At 35.2% G+C, this 17,059-nt stretch overlaps 1 protein-coding gene across 1 annotated transcript in view; it reads right to left on the minus strand.

Annotated features, from left to right (window-relative positions):
- The window catches only part of MMP16 (matrix metallopeptidase 16), a gene marked incomplete at both ends in the record, with an annotated part of 349,843 nt that overhangs the window by 108,663 nt on the left and 224,121 nt on the right, over window positions 1–17,059 (minus strand). Inside the window, 2 exons of the mRNA XM_082858978.1 lie at window positions 7,085–7,296; window positions 9,244–9,405. Of these exons, the coding sequence (XP_082715104.1) occupies window positions 7,085–7,296; window positions 9,244–9,405 (374 nt within the window). The remainder of the gene's footprint in view (window positions 1–7,084; window positions 7,297–9,243; window positions 9,406–17,059) is intronic.

Genomic DNA, 17,059 nt, shown 5'->3' on the forward strand with positions numbered 1-17,059 from the left:
AGGGCTGATTATGGAGCCTTGTGGGCACCTGAAATAAATTTTTTTCCCCCAACTTTATTGTGGTACTATTGACAAATAAAAATTGTATATATTTAAAGTGCACAACTTGATGATTTGATATAAGTATACATTGTGAAATGACTACCTACAATCAAACTAATAAGCATATCCATCACCTCACATAGTTATCAATCTGTGTATGTATGTGTGTGTGTGTGTGTGTGTGTGTGTGTGTGTGTGTTTGTGGTGAGAACACTTGAGATTTACCCTCTTAGCTAATTTCAGGTAAATGATGCATTATTTGTTTATAGTCACCATGCTACTCCATCTTATAACTGAAATACATCTTATAAATGAAAGTTTTATCTTTTGACAAACATCCCCCATTTCTCCACCCCTCAGCCCCTGGTAACCACCATTCTACTCTCTGTTACTATGAGTCTAACTTTTTCACATTCTACATATAAGCGAGATAATGCAATATTTGTCTTTTTGTGTCTGGCTTATTTCCCTCAGCATAATGTTCTCTAAATTCATCCATAGCCTCACAAATGGCAGGATTTCCTTCTTCTTTTAAGGTGAATAATATACCATTGTATATATATGTATGTGTATATGTCACACTTTCTTTATCTACTCATCTTGTTGACCCTTAGCTTGTTTCCATACCTTGGCTACTGTGAATAATGCTGTAACGAACATGGGAGTGCAGATACCTCTTTGAGATAGTGTTCCCCACCCGTTTGGATACATACCAAGAAGTGGGATTGTTTGATAGGAACCTTGGCAGACATTGAAGGGTTTTAGATAGTGCAGTTATATGATCTGATGCATGATTTTACAGGATCATTCTGCATGCAGAACTGACAATAGGCTGGAAGGATGGGGCAAGGGAGGAAACAAGGGAACAAATGTGGAGGATATTCCAATATGAAGGTGAGATGTGATGGTACCTTTGGCTAGGACTGTGGCAGTGGAAGGGGAGAAAAGTGGGTGTCAACAGGATTTGGCTTTATCCTTAGGTTTTATTTACTAAATAAATGGGACGATGGAGTTGCCCTTATTTTGAATGGAAAAAGAGAAGCAGGGGAGTAGGTTCATAAAGGAAGATCAGTAGCTCAAGTTTAAGTATGTTGAATTTGGCATCTGAGTGGAGAGGTCAAGTAGGAACCTTAGTATGCAACTCTCAAGTGCTTCCTCTCCTCACTTCTCTGAGCCTATAGGTCTGTATGTTGGATATTTCAAAGCTGACCAAAGATATTCAGTGATTTTGACATTTGGGTTTTCTTCTTATTCTGGATCACACTGCTTATTGGTAAGTTACCACCTGGACTCCACAGTTATTTCTATTATCTTATTATTCCCAGGCTTAAGCCAATATTCTCTTAAGTATAAAGGGCCATTATTGTTCTCTGTTTTGTGGGCTTCAATTTAAAGGAACAATTTCTGATTGATAATTACACGTTGTCCTTTCCCTGACAAAATTTAAGCATTTTAAAGGAAAAATCATATTTTCAACTTTTAATTCCAAAAGTTCAATGGCATACATACAGAAAAGGCAAAATATACACTTGAAAAATTGAAGAAATATTCTGTGTGAGTAATGTGATATAGTTATACAAGTGATGTGAGAAAGGCACAGTTCCAGATTTCAAGGACAATAAAGTTGAAACAGAGGAATATTCAACAAAGGAAGAAACATTTTAAAATAAAATAAAAATGAATGAAAGGAGCAAATATTGCTCCATGGGAGATGTGTAGCATAGAATAAGAAACGAATTGACATTAAATACCAAGAGATTATAAACTACTGAATAGAAGAGTCACAAAGTTCAATTCTGATCAATTGAAAGGAGTTTAGTCACAAATCAACATTATGGAAATATAATTTATCTCTTTGAACAAGTATCTTTCTTCTCACTCTCTCATATAACATCTTTTCTTTTATGAAACAAAACTATATTGCACATGAAATTGGCTCATACTTTGTACTTACTAGACTTGGTTAAATGTACTTTCAGTTAACTAGTGTTAATAAATCTGTTTCTATGGAAATAATGATAACTATGATTCTTCAGTAGGTGGTTGTAAATGAAGCTGGTCATATTTTAGAACAAATCATTTTGTGACAAATGAACAGACAAACATTTGACAAAGTAAAAGGAACCAAATGATTTCTGGTTTTTTTCCTTCCTTTTCTTTTCCTTTTTTTTTGAATAAATGATGAAATGCTTTCTTTACTCAGGGCTGTGAGCTTGGTTTTCTATATTAATTGTGAAGACCCTTTACTGTATTTCCTTGAATGCTCTTCCATACAGCTTTCACCTTTGCCTCTTAACACTATCCTTTCTAGCTCCAGTTTAAAGCACTGACTTTTGCTTGTTCCCTTTGATGTAAAGAACTAGTCAGTAGTCCAATGGAATCATCCTTTTTCTTTTCTTTTGCCTTTTTTTTTCTGAGCTCTAAGAACTTTAGGTGCTGTTTATAGTTTTTCTTACTGTCCTCAGCTTTAAGAAGAATATATATATTTAACACTGCATTCTTCCATACGTAACAATATACAGTGTATTGAAACATATCCTCTACAAGGTTGACTAATTCTGCTTTCCATTCTCTTTCATACCACAATAACTAAATATTCAATGTTTTTATCTTGTCCAAAGGAACTTTGAGAGTATTCATTTGAACAATCAGATTTTGTTATTGTTGTGAACCCGTCACAACAGCAGCTTACACTCTTCAGGGAACACTCTTAAAAATCACCTTCTATAAAGTAAGGGCAGAGCTTCTTCTGTTATTGCTATTTTGTTTCTCTGTTCCTTGGCACTTTTTTTTGATTTTCATTTTCTCTCTTTAGGTCTTTACTTTCCCCAAAGATTATGAAGCTGCATGGAAAGCTTAACTTTCTCATGCATAAATAAATAATATATGAAAATGGTATTTATAATAATATATTATATAAAAATATACATTTATATATAAAATATATTGTATATATATATATAATTTATTTATATTCCCATATAGAAAGTATATCCAGGTGAAGTCACTATAAATAAATGAGTGCCTGGGAAGCTCAATGTATATCAAATCCCCTAAGAAGAAGATTGTTACCCAAAGATTTATGCTGAAACTCCTATTTAAAAAAAAGTCTCCTTCCAATTAGAAAACAAAATTACTTGATGATATTACCTTTTATTTATATCTATATTTTCTTATTTTTTACTTAAAAATCATACATATAGAATTGAAGTAAATAATACTCATGGAGATCTTGGGCAAGGAATAATGAACTACCAGAATGAAATACATTCAGTAATGTCCTATCTGTTGATTACTGTTGTATAAACATGATATAGCTATAGTTTCATTAAATGCATATTATACTGAGATCCCTATTCATTTGCTCGGGCACCACAAAGTCCATACGAACCAATCCCTACTCTGAAGTTTATAATCTAGTGAAGAAGCACATTAAAATGAGAAATAGAGAATATAGAAATAAAAAGCATGCTAATTGGATATAGAGAATAAATATAAAAATCACTAGAAAGAGATTTGGGGTTGAAGAATAGTTAAAGAGGTTGGGACATGTGGAAGATGTTGAGAATGGAAGTTATGGATAAGCAGAGACTGGCAGAGAGGCCTGAGGTAGTAAAACTAATGTGAAATGAGTGTAGTGGTTAAGGGTTGAGGAGATAAAGAGGTTTCCAGTTTGCATAAAGAATTAGTAATGAAGAAAAGTAGAAAATTGTTACATTATTAAAAGTATGATCAAAGAGTGGGTGATCTTAAAATGTACTTGAAGGGATAGCCATAAAGGAACAAACTATAAAAACTAATGGTGATCATATTGAAGGAACATTTAAAAAGTAGGTGTGCACAAGACAGACTGACAGAGAGTAACTTCAGGCGGGAAGATCAGGTATGGGAAAAACGACGTTAATTTAGAAGTGAAGGTAGTCTAGATCATGTAGGTATAGAGAGAGAAGTTAAAAGGCCAGCAGTCATTAACAGAGAAAAGCAAGATTTGGGGGGCTCAATCAATGTGGATGCCCTCCCACAGCCTTCCATGGCAGGTGCAGAACCTCTGTGTGAAGCACTCTCAACCACATGTCCACTCTGAAAACTTAGAATGTAAGCTCCAAGAAACTAAGGTCTAGCCTGTAGTTTGTGTGTGTGTGTGTGTGTGTGTGTGTGTGTGTGTGTGTGTGTTTTAACTGCTACACTGCCAGTGCCTAAAACAGAGCCTCACAACATGAGTTTAATAAATATTTCTTGAATATTTACTATTTTAAAATATATCTTAAAGTCCACCTTTCTTTTGAAGCTTTCCCTACCTCTTTCAGTTAGTAAAACTTAAGGTGGAAGACATAGGTTTCTGGAATCAAGTAGACCTGTATTCAACTACTGACTACTTAACTTTTCTGATTTTCAGTTTTTTTTTTTTTTTTTTTTTTTTTTTTCAGTACACAGGCCTCTCACTGTTGTGGCCTGTCCCGCTGCGGAGCACAGGCTCCGGACGCGCAGGCTCAGCGGCCATGGCCCACGGGCCCAGCCGCTCCGCAGCATGTGGGATCTTCCCAGACCGGGGCACGAACCCGCGTCCCTTGTATCGGCAGGCGGACTCTCAACCACTGCGCCACCAGGGAAGCCCTGATTTTCAGTTTTCACATTTGTAAAACAGAGAATACTATTCATCTTGCAGTGTTATTATAAGGCTTAGAGATTATCAATGTAAAGTGCCTAGCTTACATTCAGGTACATATTAGTTACCCAATCCACGTAGCTATTAACCAGGAGCAGGTGTCACTCAATCATCCTCTTTTCCCTTTGATCAAATCTTGTATATTTCTGATTTATAACATTTATCACTTTGCACTAGAGTTAATATGTCTATCTTCTCTCCCGCAGTACATCAACATTTTAGTACGTCAAATACCAATCTTTTTAATGTGCCTAAGAAGTGTCTCTCAAAATTCAGCATAAGCCTTTTCTCAGTCAAGTTGTTTTGACCTACTTAACTGGACTTCAGTTCTTTCTCTTCATGTCGTTTCCTCCTGTATCTTAAAAGTACTTAGGTTTATGTTTGTCTTCACTCCTGGAGTATAAGCTCCATAAAGACTGGGGTGTTACTTTCTATTCATACATCCTGGGGACCTGGTAAACTACCCTGGGCATACATACTCATTATATGAAAGAGGAGATGAGTACAAAAATTATACAGAAGATATCTTCTACAGAACCTATTCTCAGAAAGAGAGGAGGGGCTAGTGAAACAAAGAAATTAAATGCAGACAGAGTTTAGGAACTCTGTCCTGCAGAGAGTTTTGATTAAGGAATCCAAGGTGCCATGAGAGTTTAGAGAAGCAGGCCTTACTCATGTTTCTTTATACACTTGCTTTGACATTGAAAATAGTGGCCACTGTATTTTATTTGAGAATTGGTCTGTGTGCTTGTTACTCATTCCTGATTCCAAGAACCAGCCATCACAGGATCTTTTTTTGTCAATCAGAGCACTCACTAATCTCCCACAATGTGCAGAGCAAAAAGTTGGTAAAAATGATCATTAGACATGAAGATACTGGTCTCTTCTGAGATTGGTAATCTAATTAGACAGACAAGAAGAATGAAATGAATGTACCCAGAGTCAATTTCATATCTTATTCTCAGATAAAGTTGACACCACTTTGGTGATATCAGCATATCAAGGTACAAAGCTTGGATGTGGAAATTCAGCCAAAACAGTGAAAAAAAATCTTTCAGTTGTCATTTGGTGTCTTGTAGAATAAACAAATTAATGCATTTTGTGTTCATTTCAACTAGTTGCTGTGGGCTTAGCCACAATGAGTATGAGTATATGTGTATATCTATATATATGTATATATATAGATATACACATATATATATAGTAAGCCTTTTTTCTTTACTCCTTGAATTTAAACTTATTAATCTACTTAAATTAAAGGGGAGATATCTAACTAAGCACTGCAGGGCATTTATAAAATTCAAAAATCTATTCATGTGTTTGAAGAAAAGCATTGATTTTTTTCCAGGAAATTATGATGCTCTTGTGCATATTATATTAAATCCAAATCTTAATTTCCAATATAGGAAATAAAGTACTTTGCCTATTAAAAATTATGTAATATCTATATTTTCAAAGTATGGCCTCTGGTAGATAGGATAAGTAGGGCAATATTTCAATATTTATTGATACATGTCTAATGAAAAAGAGAGCACATTATTTTATTTTTAAATGGATGATATTGGTAAAATGTAGCTATTTTAGTGCCCTAATACCAACATAAATCTTACAGTTTTCATTAATCTTTAAGATTGGTTTATAAACATTGAGGGGAAAATATTTTTCAGTATTACATTACATTCACTTTTTAGTATATATAATTTATTTTGATACACTGTTTTTTAGTGTTATTGTTGGAGAACTCAATGTCACTGAAAAGCACATTTAGCAAAATGTAAAATTAGTTTTAGCTTGTAACCTTTTAAAAAACAGTGTAAATTAGATAGCTATAAATGCGTGCCTAAAGAAAACAACAAAATGTATATGTAAAATCAAAGTGATGGTCTCATAGAGGAGATTTAACGTAAATGGCTACCAGTAGACCCTGAACAAAATGATCAATACTCCTCTTAAAAAAAATGCTTTAACTGTCTAGTGAAATTACAAGGATCTCATAAAGATGTGCAAACCAAAGATAGAGTAGCTGCAGTACGCCTGGAAGTGGCTAAGCTCCCAAGCAAATCATCTCTATTAGTTCCTATTCATGATTTAAATTATGCTTTTTTATCTGTTCATAACATGCAGCACTTTTTAGCCTCACATTTCTAGGCATTTTAACTTTTGCTGACATAAATGCATTCCCAAAATAGAATGTTACAACAATTTTCTGCTAGACATTTAAGCCCATTTGTGCATTTTATTTTAAGATACTTTTTTTGAAACTTCTAACTGTGAGAGGTCTGGGAAGGTGATGTTAGAATGAATGAGAACTTGTTTTCTAAAGCGACACTGTAGACACTTGATCTACCGTTAAAAAAAAAAATCACAGCTTCCTACCTTGAAAACAAACATCTCACGGCGAAGAATAGCTAGAGTGTTAAAGTTCCCATCACAGATGTTGGGTTTGGCTCCAGGATAGGAAGGTCTGCCAGTGGGAGGCCGGGGAGGTTTGGGCCGGTCATTCTTCCTTGGGTCAGCTGGAGGATTAGAGCGGTGTGGGGGCACTGTCGGTAGAGGTCTTGTTGGTGGAGGAATCTTGTCAGGTGGACCTTTTGAAAATATGAGGACAGCACTTGGCTCACTTAAAACTGGAATAGTGCTGGAAAATATGCTACATAGGACAATCACTTATCAGTGGAGGGTTCAGACTAAGCAAGTTAAGAGGTCTTTAAGATTGTATACTTCCTGAAAAAACAAACCATCTTACCCAACAAACCATTGCTAAGTCTATCGGAAACTGTCTTTATTGTGCTGAATTCTGGATCCAAGTAACTAGGCCTTCTTTGTTAATTTTTAATGATTTTTAAAATAGCTTCACCACAGCCCTTATTGGAAAGTCTGCTTTCAAATCATTTTTTGGAAGTAGGTAGTGTATTAATTATAAATAAATTAAAATGAATACTGGAACCATGCATGTAAGCTCCACCAAAGTTAATCCTAGATTTTGATAGACGATTCTACGCAAATATTTCTAATATTGTTAATAGCTCATTAACAAATCAAAGTTTATTCTATCCCTATGTATCTAACTGTATTTTATCAACTTTTCCTGACTTTCATTATTTTCTTCTAATGAAATGTTTTCACAGATTGCTAGAAGAGTGTTTCATTTGAATACTGAATCTAAAACACCTATTGATTAAAACACCACTAATAAAATATTAATGTAAAGAAGTATTTCTAAAAAGAGGTTTCTAAATCAAGCCAAAGTTTATAGATGTAATTTGGTACAGATGTAAAGCATCATTTCTCAAGGGATTTATGTTTTTAAAAAGAAATACAGAGCTGTTCACACTTATTATTTAGATATGGAAAGAATACTCTTTTGCAGGCCTTCAGTCTAGACTACTAATTCATGAGGTCATGAGAAAGAGCCTCCTTTCAGTTAACTACTTTGGCAGAATTTCTGATGACACACACATAGGCATTGGCTAGCTCATTCAACATATGAGCTATTTAGTTTTGAGTCCTGGACATTTCTCTTTTCTCAGTATCCCCCAAATAAAGAGCAGCACAAAAGTTGACCTTTTTTTCCAAAACTAATGTTAACCTTGAGAGAATGGTCACCACTGAGACATTGAACTTGAAAAATTCATGAATGCAAAACAGATTAGTGAACTTAAACTGTGATATTTAAAAATGCAAATGACATCTTCTGAGTACTGAATATTACAGACAGCACACATTTGTTTTTGTATTGTAAAATGAAAGCTTCACTTCATTAATTTAGTAAAGCATATTCTCTATATGTTAATAATAAATGTCAAGTTCTTAACAATTTTGTGTGGAATAAATGTCTTTATAAAGGTCAATTGTCCTATTGAGGGAGTTAGGATTATAGTAAATATGTGTAATAGTGTTTCTTCCTTTTGTCTTACCTTGCATTCATTGACTGAACCCCATAAATTAAAATTATTTTACTCTACTAGAAATTTATTGTGAATTATGTGTTAGTAAACGTAGCCATTTGTTACCTTTTACCTCTTAGTCAATAATTACATGTTTTTGAGTTCATTTTGTTACATCCATCACACAAGAGTATTTTCAGCATTTTCCAAAGTGATTTGTCTAGCATCTATCAACCATCAAATATCATAAACTGAGAATCAATCTGTCAGCTTCTACCAAAGTCTCAGTATCTTATATGAAAGCCTTCTATGACTCATTGTTTTTATTGGTTATATTCATTTATTACATTTTTACCAGAATTTTAAATACTAAAGCTTAACTGACCTTTATTATAATTTCAGGTTTCAATTAAACTCAGTAAGAAAAGTTTATCAGTGCCTAGACTTTCCCATTATCTGCATATTAAGATATCTGGGATTGTTGCCAACCAAACTTGATTGATAGAAGACTTTTGTCAATAGACCAGATTTTTTTTTCCAGTATTTATTTCTCTAATATACTTAGAGCATCTATCTCAACAAAGAAAACAGAGCAGAAATTCTGCACTTCACTATAGGATTAACCAAATAGAATCAGTGGTAACCTACCATATATTTTCTGGATGCCCTGCAAATCATCATTAGGTAGTTTGAAGTTGTCAGTTTCCATGTACTGGTAAAATGGAGCCATGATGGCAGTAGGGTCATTGGAATGCTCCAGTCCCAGAGCATGTCCCAGTTCATGAACCGCTACAAGAAATAAGTCATTTCCTGTGCAAATGAGAAGAAAAGACACTATTATAACTAATATCCAAGTATAGAATTGACAAGGACAATTGGTGTTATCAAAATTTTACCCAAGAAAAATAAGGGGAACTTTTTATTTCAACTATCAGTGTGATTTTATCATTGGATTATCTATGGGCAAAATCCAATATGTGATTTTAAAAAGGGGGGTTCGTGGTGGGGAGGTGATGATAGTGAAGTCACAGAAATTTAGAAACTGAAAGAGAAGAATAAAGAATAAAAGTTGAAGAAAGAACATTAGCATCAGAAATTGCTACTACTGCTGTTGAAATATTCTTCCAATTAGAAAGCATGTAATATACTATATCTCACTTATGTAACCTTCATAGTGAACATAATTCTAAGAATTCAGCAAAAAATATAGGGTAGTTACAATACCTACTTTTACACAGATGAGTAAATTATGGCATAGAAGGGACAAATCTTGTCAAGAATAGCAAATCTTTGTATTTACAGAGCTGTGACAAGAACTTAGGTTATTATAACTCCTAGACTAAGGCTTCTCTTTCTTAGTAGCCTATAATAATGTAAAATAAAAGTCATAGGCTAGCAGTCATGAAAACTAGGAATCTAGTCTTAGCTCTGTAAATACAAATTCTAATCAATTCATACATAATCTGAACAAAACTTATTTATCTTAGAGGGTCTGTTTCTCACTGAAAATAAAAAAAAATCTCTTCCACTAGTAGTAAACGTGCACAGTAAATCTATTTAGCGCAAACTCTCAGAGATACTTTGTCTGACTTTGTTCAGTCAAACCCCTGCTAATGGCCTCTACATGTTGTCCACTCCTGGATCATCATAACTCAGCTCCTGAGGAAAAGAGCCAGTCCTCCATGTATATTTGTAAATTCCAAAAATTTAGTCGAACCACATGAGCATCAATGAGTTGGGGCTGTTATTCTTCTGTGGTGACAGATACAAAGAGAAGAAAGAGCCTAAAATTAAAACTCATGATCCCAAAATGTCAAATATAAGAGATTATTATTACCTTAAGAATGCATTTAAAGGAATTAAAGAACATGACTTAAGGACAAAACAGGGAGTGAAATTATAGGGTGCATATAGGGAAAAATGTATAGTGGGAGAAAGGACAACTTCCGGTAACTGTCTTTGCTTAAATTTTTGTTATTTTTCTACTGCCTGCAAGATAGTTCCACATTCTGCATTGTTGGGAAATGCAGAACAAGTTTGTTTTTAGAGGAGGAATTATAATGATTTGAGGAAGTAAGGACAGAGAGTGGAATTTCACAACGTCAGACAGTGGAGAATAAAAAGGCACAGGAGTTCAGAGATACTGGAGAACAGGATTTTTTTTAAGATGCCACTTTGAGTTAAAAAAAACAAACAATGAAACATGCTATCAGGGATCATCTAGTGAGCATGTGCTAGTCACAGGCAGAGATAAAAAACAGAAGGAAGGAGGGAGTCATTTAATAAGAGATGTAGGAACTGTGAGACTGTTTGTGAGTACATAAAATAGGGAAAAGACTTCAGGTTGTCTCTCATAGGATACTCACAGGTGAGAGGAAGGTAGGGAGAAGATGAGTCACAGGCATTTTTATATGTCAGACATCTAACACCAACTCTGGAATGAGCACCTCTGTGATTTCATATCAGAGACATCTTTGTTAAGGTACAAATTTGATATAGATGAGACACTGCAACTGCAAATAAGGTGCAAAGTGGTAGGACACATATATGCTCAGCTTCTGGGCATACTCACACCCAGAAAATACATGTAAAATTTGGCTGCAATATGCCATCAGTGGGCTAAAAGTGAAATAATTATTTTTATCAAAAACCGACCTAGGGCTTCCCTGGTGGCGCGGTGGTTGAGAATCTGCCTGTCGATGCAGGGGACACAGTTTCGTGCCCCGGTCCGGGAAGATCCCACATGCCGCGGAGCGGCTGGGCCCATGAGCCATAGCCGCTGAGCCTGCATGTCCGGAGCCTGTGCTCCGCAATGGGAGAGGCCACGACAGTGAGAGGCCCGCGTACCGCAAAAACAAAACAAAACAAAACAAAAAAACAGACCTAATTACAAAACAACGATCCATCAAGCAGCCAAAGGACCAACGAAAAACAAGGCAGTGGAACCAAGAGCAGAAAACTCAAGGGTTGGCATTCAAGGTTCCCAGGAAGCTCTGGTGACAGCTAAGCTCAGCAAGACCATAGCGCTGGTTTGGAAAATACCTCTAGACTCTCCTGGCCTTCTTTTATCAAAACAGATACAACTTCTTTGTCAGAAAGTCCCAATGTGGCTTTACAGGGATTATGCCTTGTCTTTATTCTTCAAAAGGAAAAGAATCCAATCTTCATAATTTCCTCCTGTGTATCACGTCCCCTTCCCTAGGAAAAATGTATCCTGAACTTTGTTTGTAGATAAACTTGTAGGAACTCATTCTCTCACTCTTGGTCAGATAAATATCACCGTTAATTATCCATCAACATTTTGGACCTTGTTGAATTAACAAGCATTTCAAATCTCTCACAGGAAAATAGTGCTTTAGTCACTTTTTTTTTTTTTTTTTGGCTAGTAAGAGAAATGAAAAAAAATAAAAAGTAAATCAAAATGATAACAGCAAAAGTCATTACATTTCATGTTCACTTCAGATCAGTCAAGTTTTTCTAAGCATCTTTTCCAAGGGTGGAGTGATTCCTCATCTAAGGAATAAAGTAAAGCTTTAGAAGAAAATTAATAGGCTCAGGACATGAACCTATGGCCTACTGAGTTTGCCATAGCACTTTTAATCAGAAATATTGGCCAAAAGCTCTAAGTAATTACCATTCTTCAGATGATTGGCAATAATATAATTAAACCATACTTGCAGCTTCACAATAGTTTAAAAGGGTAAGTTCTTAAATGAAGTACCACCCTGTGATTTGAATGCCACTCGGAACAAAAGTTGTTGGCACATGATGAGTTTTAGACAATTAAAATCCACCAGCCCTCTTTCCTAATGGTGAAAATAATAACTGCTCCTGTAACTTATCATTAATTCACATGATTCAAGATTCTCAATTGTAATATGCCTTGATCTTATCATCATGCAGGCAATAAAGGACAAATCAGCTTCCTGGTTCTTAATACAGAAATAGTACTTGCTTCTTTTGCAAGATTCTGAGTTTTGAGTTTGTTGCTTTCAATTGAATCTCTAATCTTCTTTCCTTTGTATACTCCAATATAATTTCAGGATACTGAACTGTATATTATGAAATATAATGCATTATTTATAATTTCCTTGTCATAATTATGTCTCTATATTTTATTCTAAGCTCGTTCACCCCTCCATGCATCTTCATATGCTGTCCCCTCTGCTGACAAAATACACTGAATATCAAAAATGACTATACAATATTTCATATGTAAAAATTGTTATACATGATTCTGACATCTATAATCCTATAAACGTATTCAAACACTAGCACCATTGAATCTATCTCTGGTTTCTCCCTTACTTGTGGCTGTCCCAGTCCCTCCAGAGGCAATCACTAACCTGAGTTTGAATTTCTCAATTCCTTACTTATATTTAATCAAATATGTGTGTTTAAATAAATTATAGCTTTAAAAATATAATATCATTCTGTATGTTATCTTCTGAAACTTGCTGAAACTCTGCATTTGTTTTTCTCATGTTTATCTTCTTGTTTACCTCTTTGTCAGTCTTACAAAATCTTATTAACCTTTTAAAACAAAACTCAGAAACACCTCTTCTGTGAATCCTTCTCCAACTCCCCAGGTAAATTTAGTTCCTCTGTCTCTGTGTATCCTTGGCTTTTTGTACATAACTTGATCGTAACACATATCATAATTGCCCTGACAGCTTCTGATGCATAGAAACTCTTAATTTTTACTTGTAGGTTAAATGATTGAGAACAAATTTGAGAAAATTCATAATTTCAAATACTTAAATACGTAAATTTAAAATACTTAAATACATGTCTAGAAATAAAATTCAGAAATCATCATAAAATCTTTGATTAGTGGTAGTTACCTCAGTGCCTTCTAAATAGGATGGGCCTAAATAGGATAGGCCTCTTAAACCTCTGTCCTCTCACACTATCCACACATTGGTTTTGCTAGTTGAGAAGTTAAAGAAATATATGGGATCAGCCTCCAAGGTGGCTCAAATAATTCCCACCTCCTGGTATTTCATTGTATCTGCTTGCTAGAGCAGAATGTGAAGGTACCTGATTTCCAACGTTAAGTCATAATATACATCATGACTTCCTTGTTGGTTATTTCTCTCTCTCTCTCATTACTCACTCTGGAGAATCCAGCTCCCATGTTGTAAAAATAGCCCTATATAGAGGGGAGAGGCACATGTGGAAAACTGAGGCCTCCTGCCAACAGCTGTATGAGTGAGCTTAGAAGTAGATTCTCCAGCCCTTTCAAATAATTGCAGCTCCAGCCAATAATTTCACTGCACATTCATGATGTACCTTGAGTCAAAACCACCCAGCTAAGCGCTCCTGGATTCTTGACCCTCAGAACTGTGTGAGATAGTAAATGTTTGTTGTTTTAAGTTGTGGGGTGAATTTTTTATGCAGCAACAGATAAGTAATATGGGACGTTTTAGCACTCTAATTCCTCACCATTTGGTTAGGATTAGGAAACAGGAAAGAAAAGCTGAAAAAAGAAAAGAACTGAGTAGAAAAAGAAGCTACTCTGAAGCATCTGAGTATTTGTACAATAATCCTGAGATAAAAAATTGTATTAAATATTGTCCAGTCCAATTATCTCTACATAAACTGAAAGGTTTGGCAAAAATTCTAAGTCTGAGGGAAAGTCTGTGACTAAAAACTTCCAAAGATAAAAATATCAGCTATTTTCCTGTCTCATATGTTCTTTCAAATGTGTAAAACCTTGTACCTTGGTTACACCTTTATTTCTATTCTCTTTGCACTTTATTGAAGAAAGGGTCTCTTTCTTGGTGAACAGTAAAACCTGTGGTCCCTGCTGGAGAGCCAGAAGAGTCTTGTAGACATGTGAAAAAAGAACAAGAATAAAATACTATGTCTTGAGCATTTATTATGAACCAGAATTATGTCACTGAATTTTTCATTGAAACTTCATGACCCATACTTTCTCACTCCCTTTCACTTGCTCAGTCAGGCTCTCCATACAAAGGAGCGTTGGGCTCTAAACCACATCCGGGCTGCCCAGCTCCACACAAGAGTTAGATCACTGCTGTGTTCTGCAAGATAGAAGGGGATAGAAGATGATCTTGGGTAAGATTTTCTTAAGTCTCTTATTTCCTCTTCTACTCTTTCATCAAGCCTCCAGTTCCTCAAGGGTCTAGTGCCCTTCTCTTGCCTTCTTCCTGCCCACTCTTCCTATCCTCAACACTTCACCTGATCCCCAAGGGCCTCAAGCTTCAGAATGATTCCTTGGCTCCTTCTCTAGATGTTTCCTCTCAATTGGGTCATAGCTTAACTATGAAAAAAGCTTATTATTACAATAATTTATTAGTTGCTTACCATATACGAGCTAATATAATGCAATAAAGTTACAATTTTGAATAACATTTAAATGTGTCAGATAAATTTTATTGAGTTTTGTTTAATGACAAATCTAATTTTCTTTCACATATGCTCAAACTTTTAAATGATTTTTCTGTATGTAGTACTGTTAATGATGTCCCAAGACTAGAATTAAAGGAAACAAAAAGTTCTTATAAAATGTTATAAAAGCAACACGAAGAATATCAGTTAATATTCACATGTACTGGGCTTTCCTGGTTGCGCAGTGGTTGAGAGTCTGCCTGCCGATGCAGGGGACATGTCCCGGTCCAGGAAGATCCCACATGCCACAGAGCGGCTGAGCCCGTGAGCCATGGCCGCTGAGCCTGCGCGTCGGGAGCCTGTGCTCCGCAACGGGAGAGGCCACAACAGTGAGAGGCCCGCGTACCGCAAAAAAAAAAAAAAAAAAAAAAAAAAAATTCACATGTACTATGTCTTACCATATTAGTTAAATTTTGTTTTTATCACCATTTTACAGATCAGGAAATGAAGACTTTCATAGGTTGTGTGATTTGGCCAAAGTTACCTAGTAACCGGTAGAACTGATTTAAGCCCAGTTACAGTCTAGGCCCACAATCAAAAAAATGTGTGCTGAGGAAGTGGCTCTCTCTACTTTGTCCTCAGCCCTAAATATCTGCTCAAGGCTTCAGAGTCTGCATCCAGGAGACAAGGGCCACCCTATCAAGCCACCTGTTTGAAGCTCACAGCTGCTGCACAGTTGCTGCATAAGAACTCTTTCTAAAAATCTGTAACAATAGTTTCTTTTTTTTTTCTCCACTAAATAAATGCTGAACTTAATATTTTAAAACACTTCCTCAGTACAATTCTGGCTGCTCAAAAAGTTTTAATCATTTTCATTGCTTCTAATTTTCAAGTCTTAAAGCCTTGCAACAAAGAAAATATTTTCAAAAGTAAAGGAAATAGTACTGCTACAATTAGGATAAAGGTTCAGCACAAGGACTTCCATTTTCAAATTATATTTCAAAACATTTCTTCAGCAATTGAGGAGGGTTTCTGGGATTGTTACAGAGTTTGCCTGTTTGGATGCAGTTAGGTTTTGAGCATGCCACTAGTCTACAATAATAAGGCATAATTAAACACCAGGCCATTAAAATATAAGGAAAACAAATAGCCATCTAATAGGTCCTCCAAAAATCAGTAAATGTATTTTCAAAGATATGCTACCACCAAACATTTATAGCTTTAAATTTAGTAAGGACTTTAGAGTAAATCAATATAATTAAAATAACTTTGGTCTATTTTAGCCAGGTAAATTGGAACCCTAGGAAAATAGTGGGATAATCAAGGCCAAGGTAAATGTTTTATTCATTTAGGCTATAGTTTGGATATGAAGTCTGTTGTTTTTTAGTAAATTAGGCATGTCTTCACGACATTCAAAATAGTCCTTCTAAAAAAATAAATCAAGATTGGATGTGGGCAACTACAACATGATATTAACAAGAGTGTTTTTCCTTCTCTTGTTGAGCCTAGTTAGGAGTCTAAGAACATTCTCATTTATGTCCCATATCATTTATTCATGTGTGGTTTATATGTGCTATACTTTCCCCCAGACAGCTCAACTTAATGGTCAAGATGATTCTGGAGGTTTACATTCCTCTCTCTGTAGCCAGTGCAAAAGAGGTCAATTTTAGTGACTACCTAAACAAAAATAATTGTATAATACATGCAAATCCACTTTTCAGCAACTGATTTTAATTATATGCCCTTTTACTATATGTGAACCGTAAGTACTATTTATTCAATCATAATTCTAAGTATGTCCAGTATAACAATCCTGTCATTAAGTGCTACAATTTTCTAGATCAGCAGCAACTATGTGACATATATTTTTGAATAATTACTAATCATCCACTATGTGCAAGGAACTATTTATAGACTCATTGATAAACAATTTATCCTATCATGTAATTGATTTTTCTACTGTGCGCCAGACAATATGAAGTACCAGAGTCTCAAAAGATAAATCTCCCAAGTCCATTGTTCTTAATTAAGGAACTGAGAGTTTAGCTCAATGATTCCGAGCTTTGGGGGGCTCACAAGCTCCTCAGAGAATCTGAGAAACTACGGAATT

This window comes from Leucopleurus acutus, assembly GCF_964270905.1.
Source record: "Leucopleurus acutus genome assembly, chromosome: 17".
Classification (NCBI taxonomy): domain Eukaryota; kingdom Metazoa; phylum Chordata; class Mammalia; order Artiodactyla; family Delphinidae; genus Leucopleurus; species Leucopleurus acutus.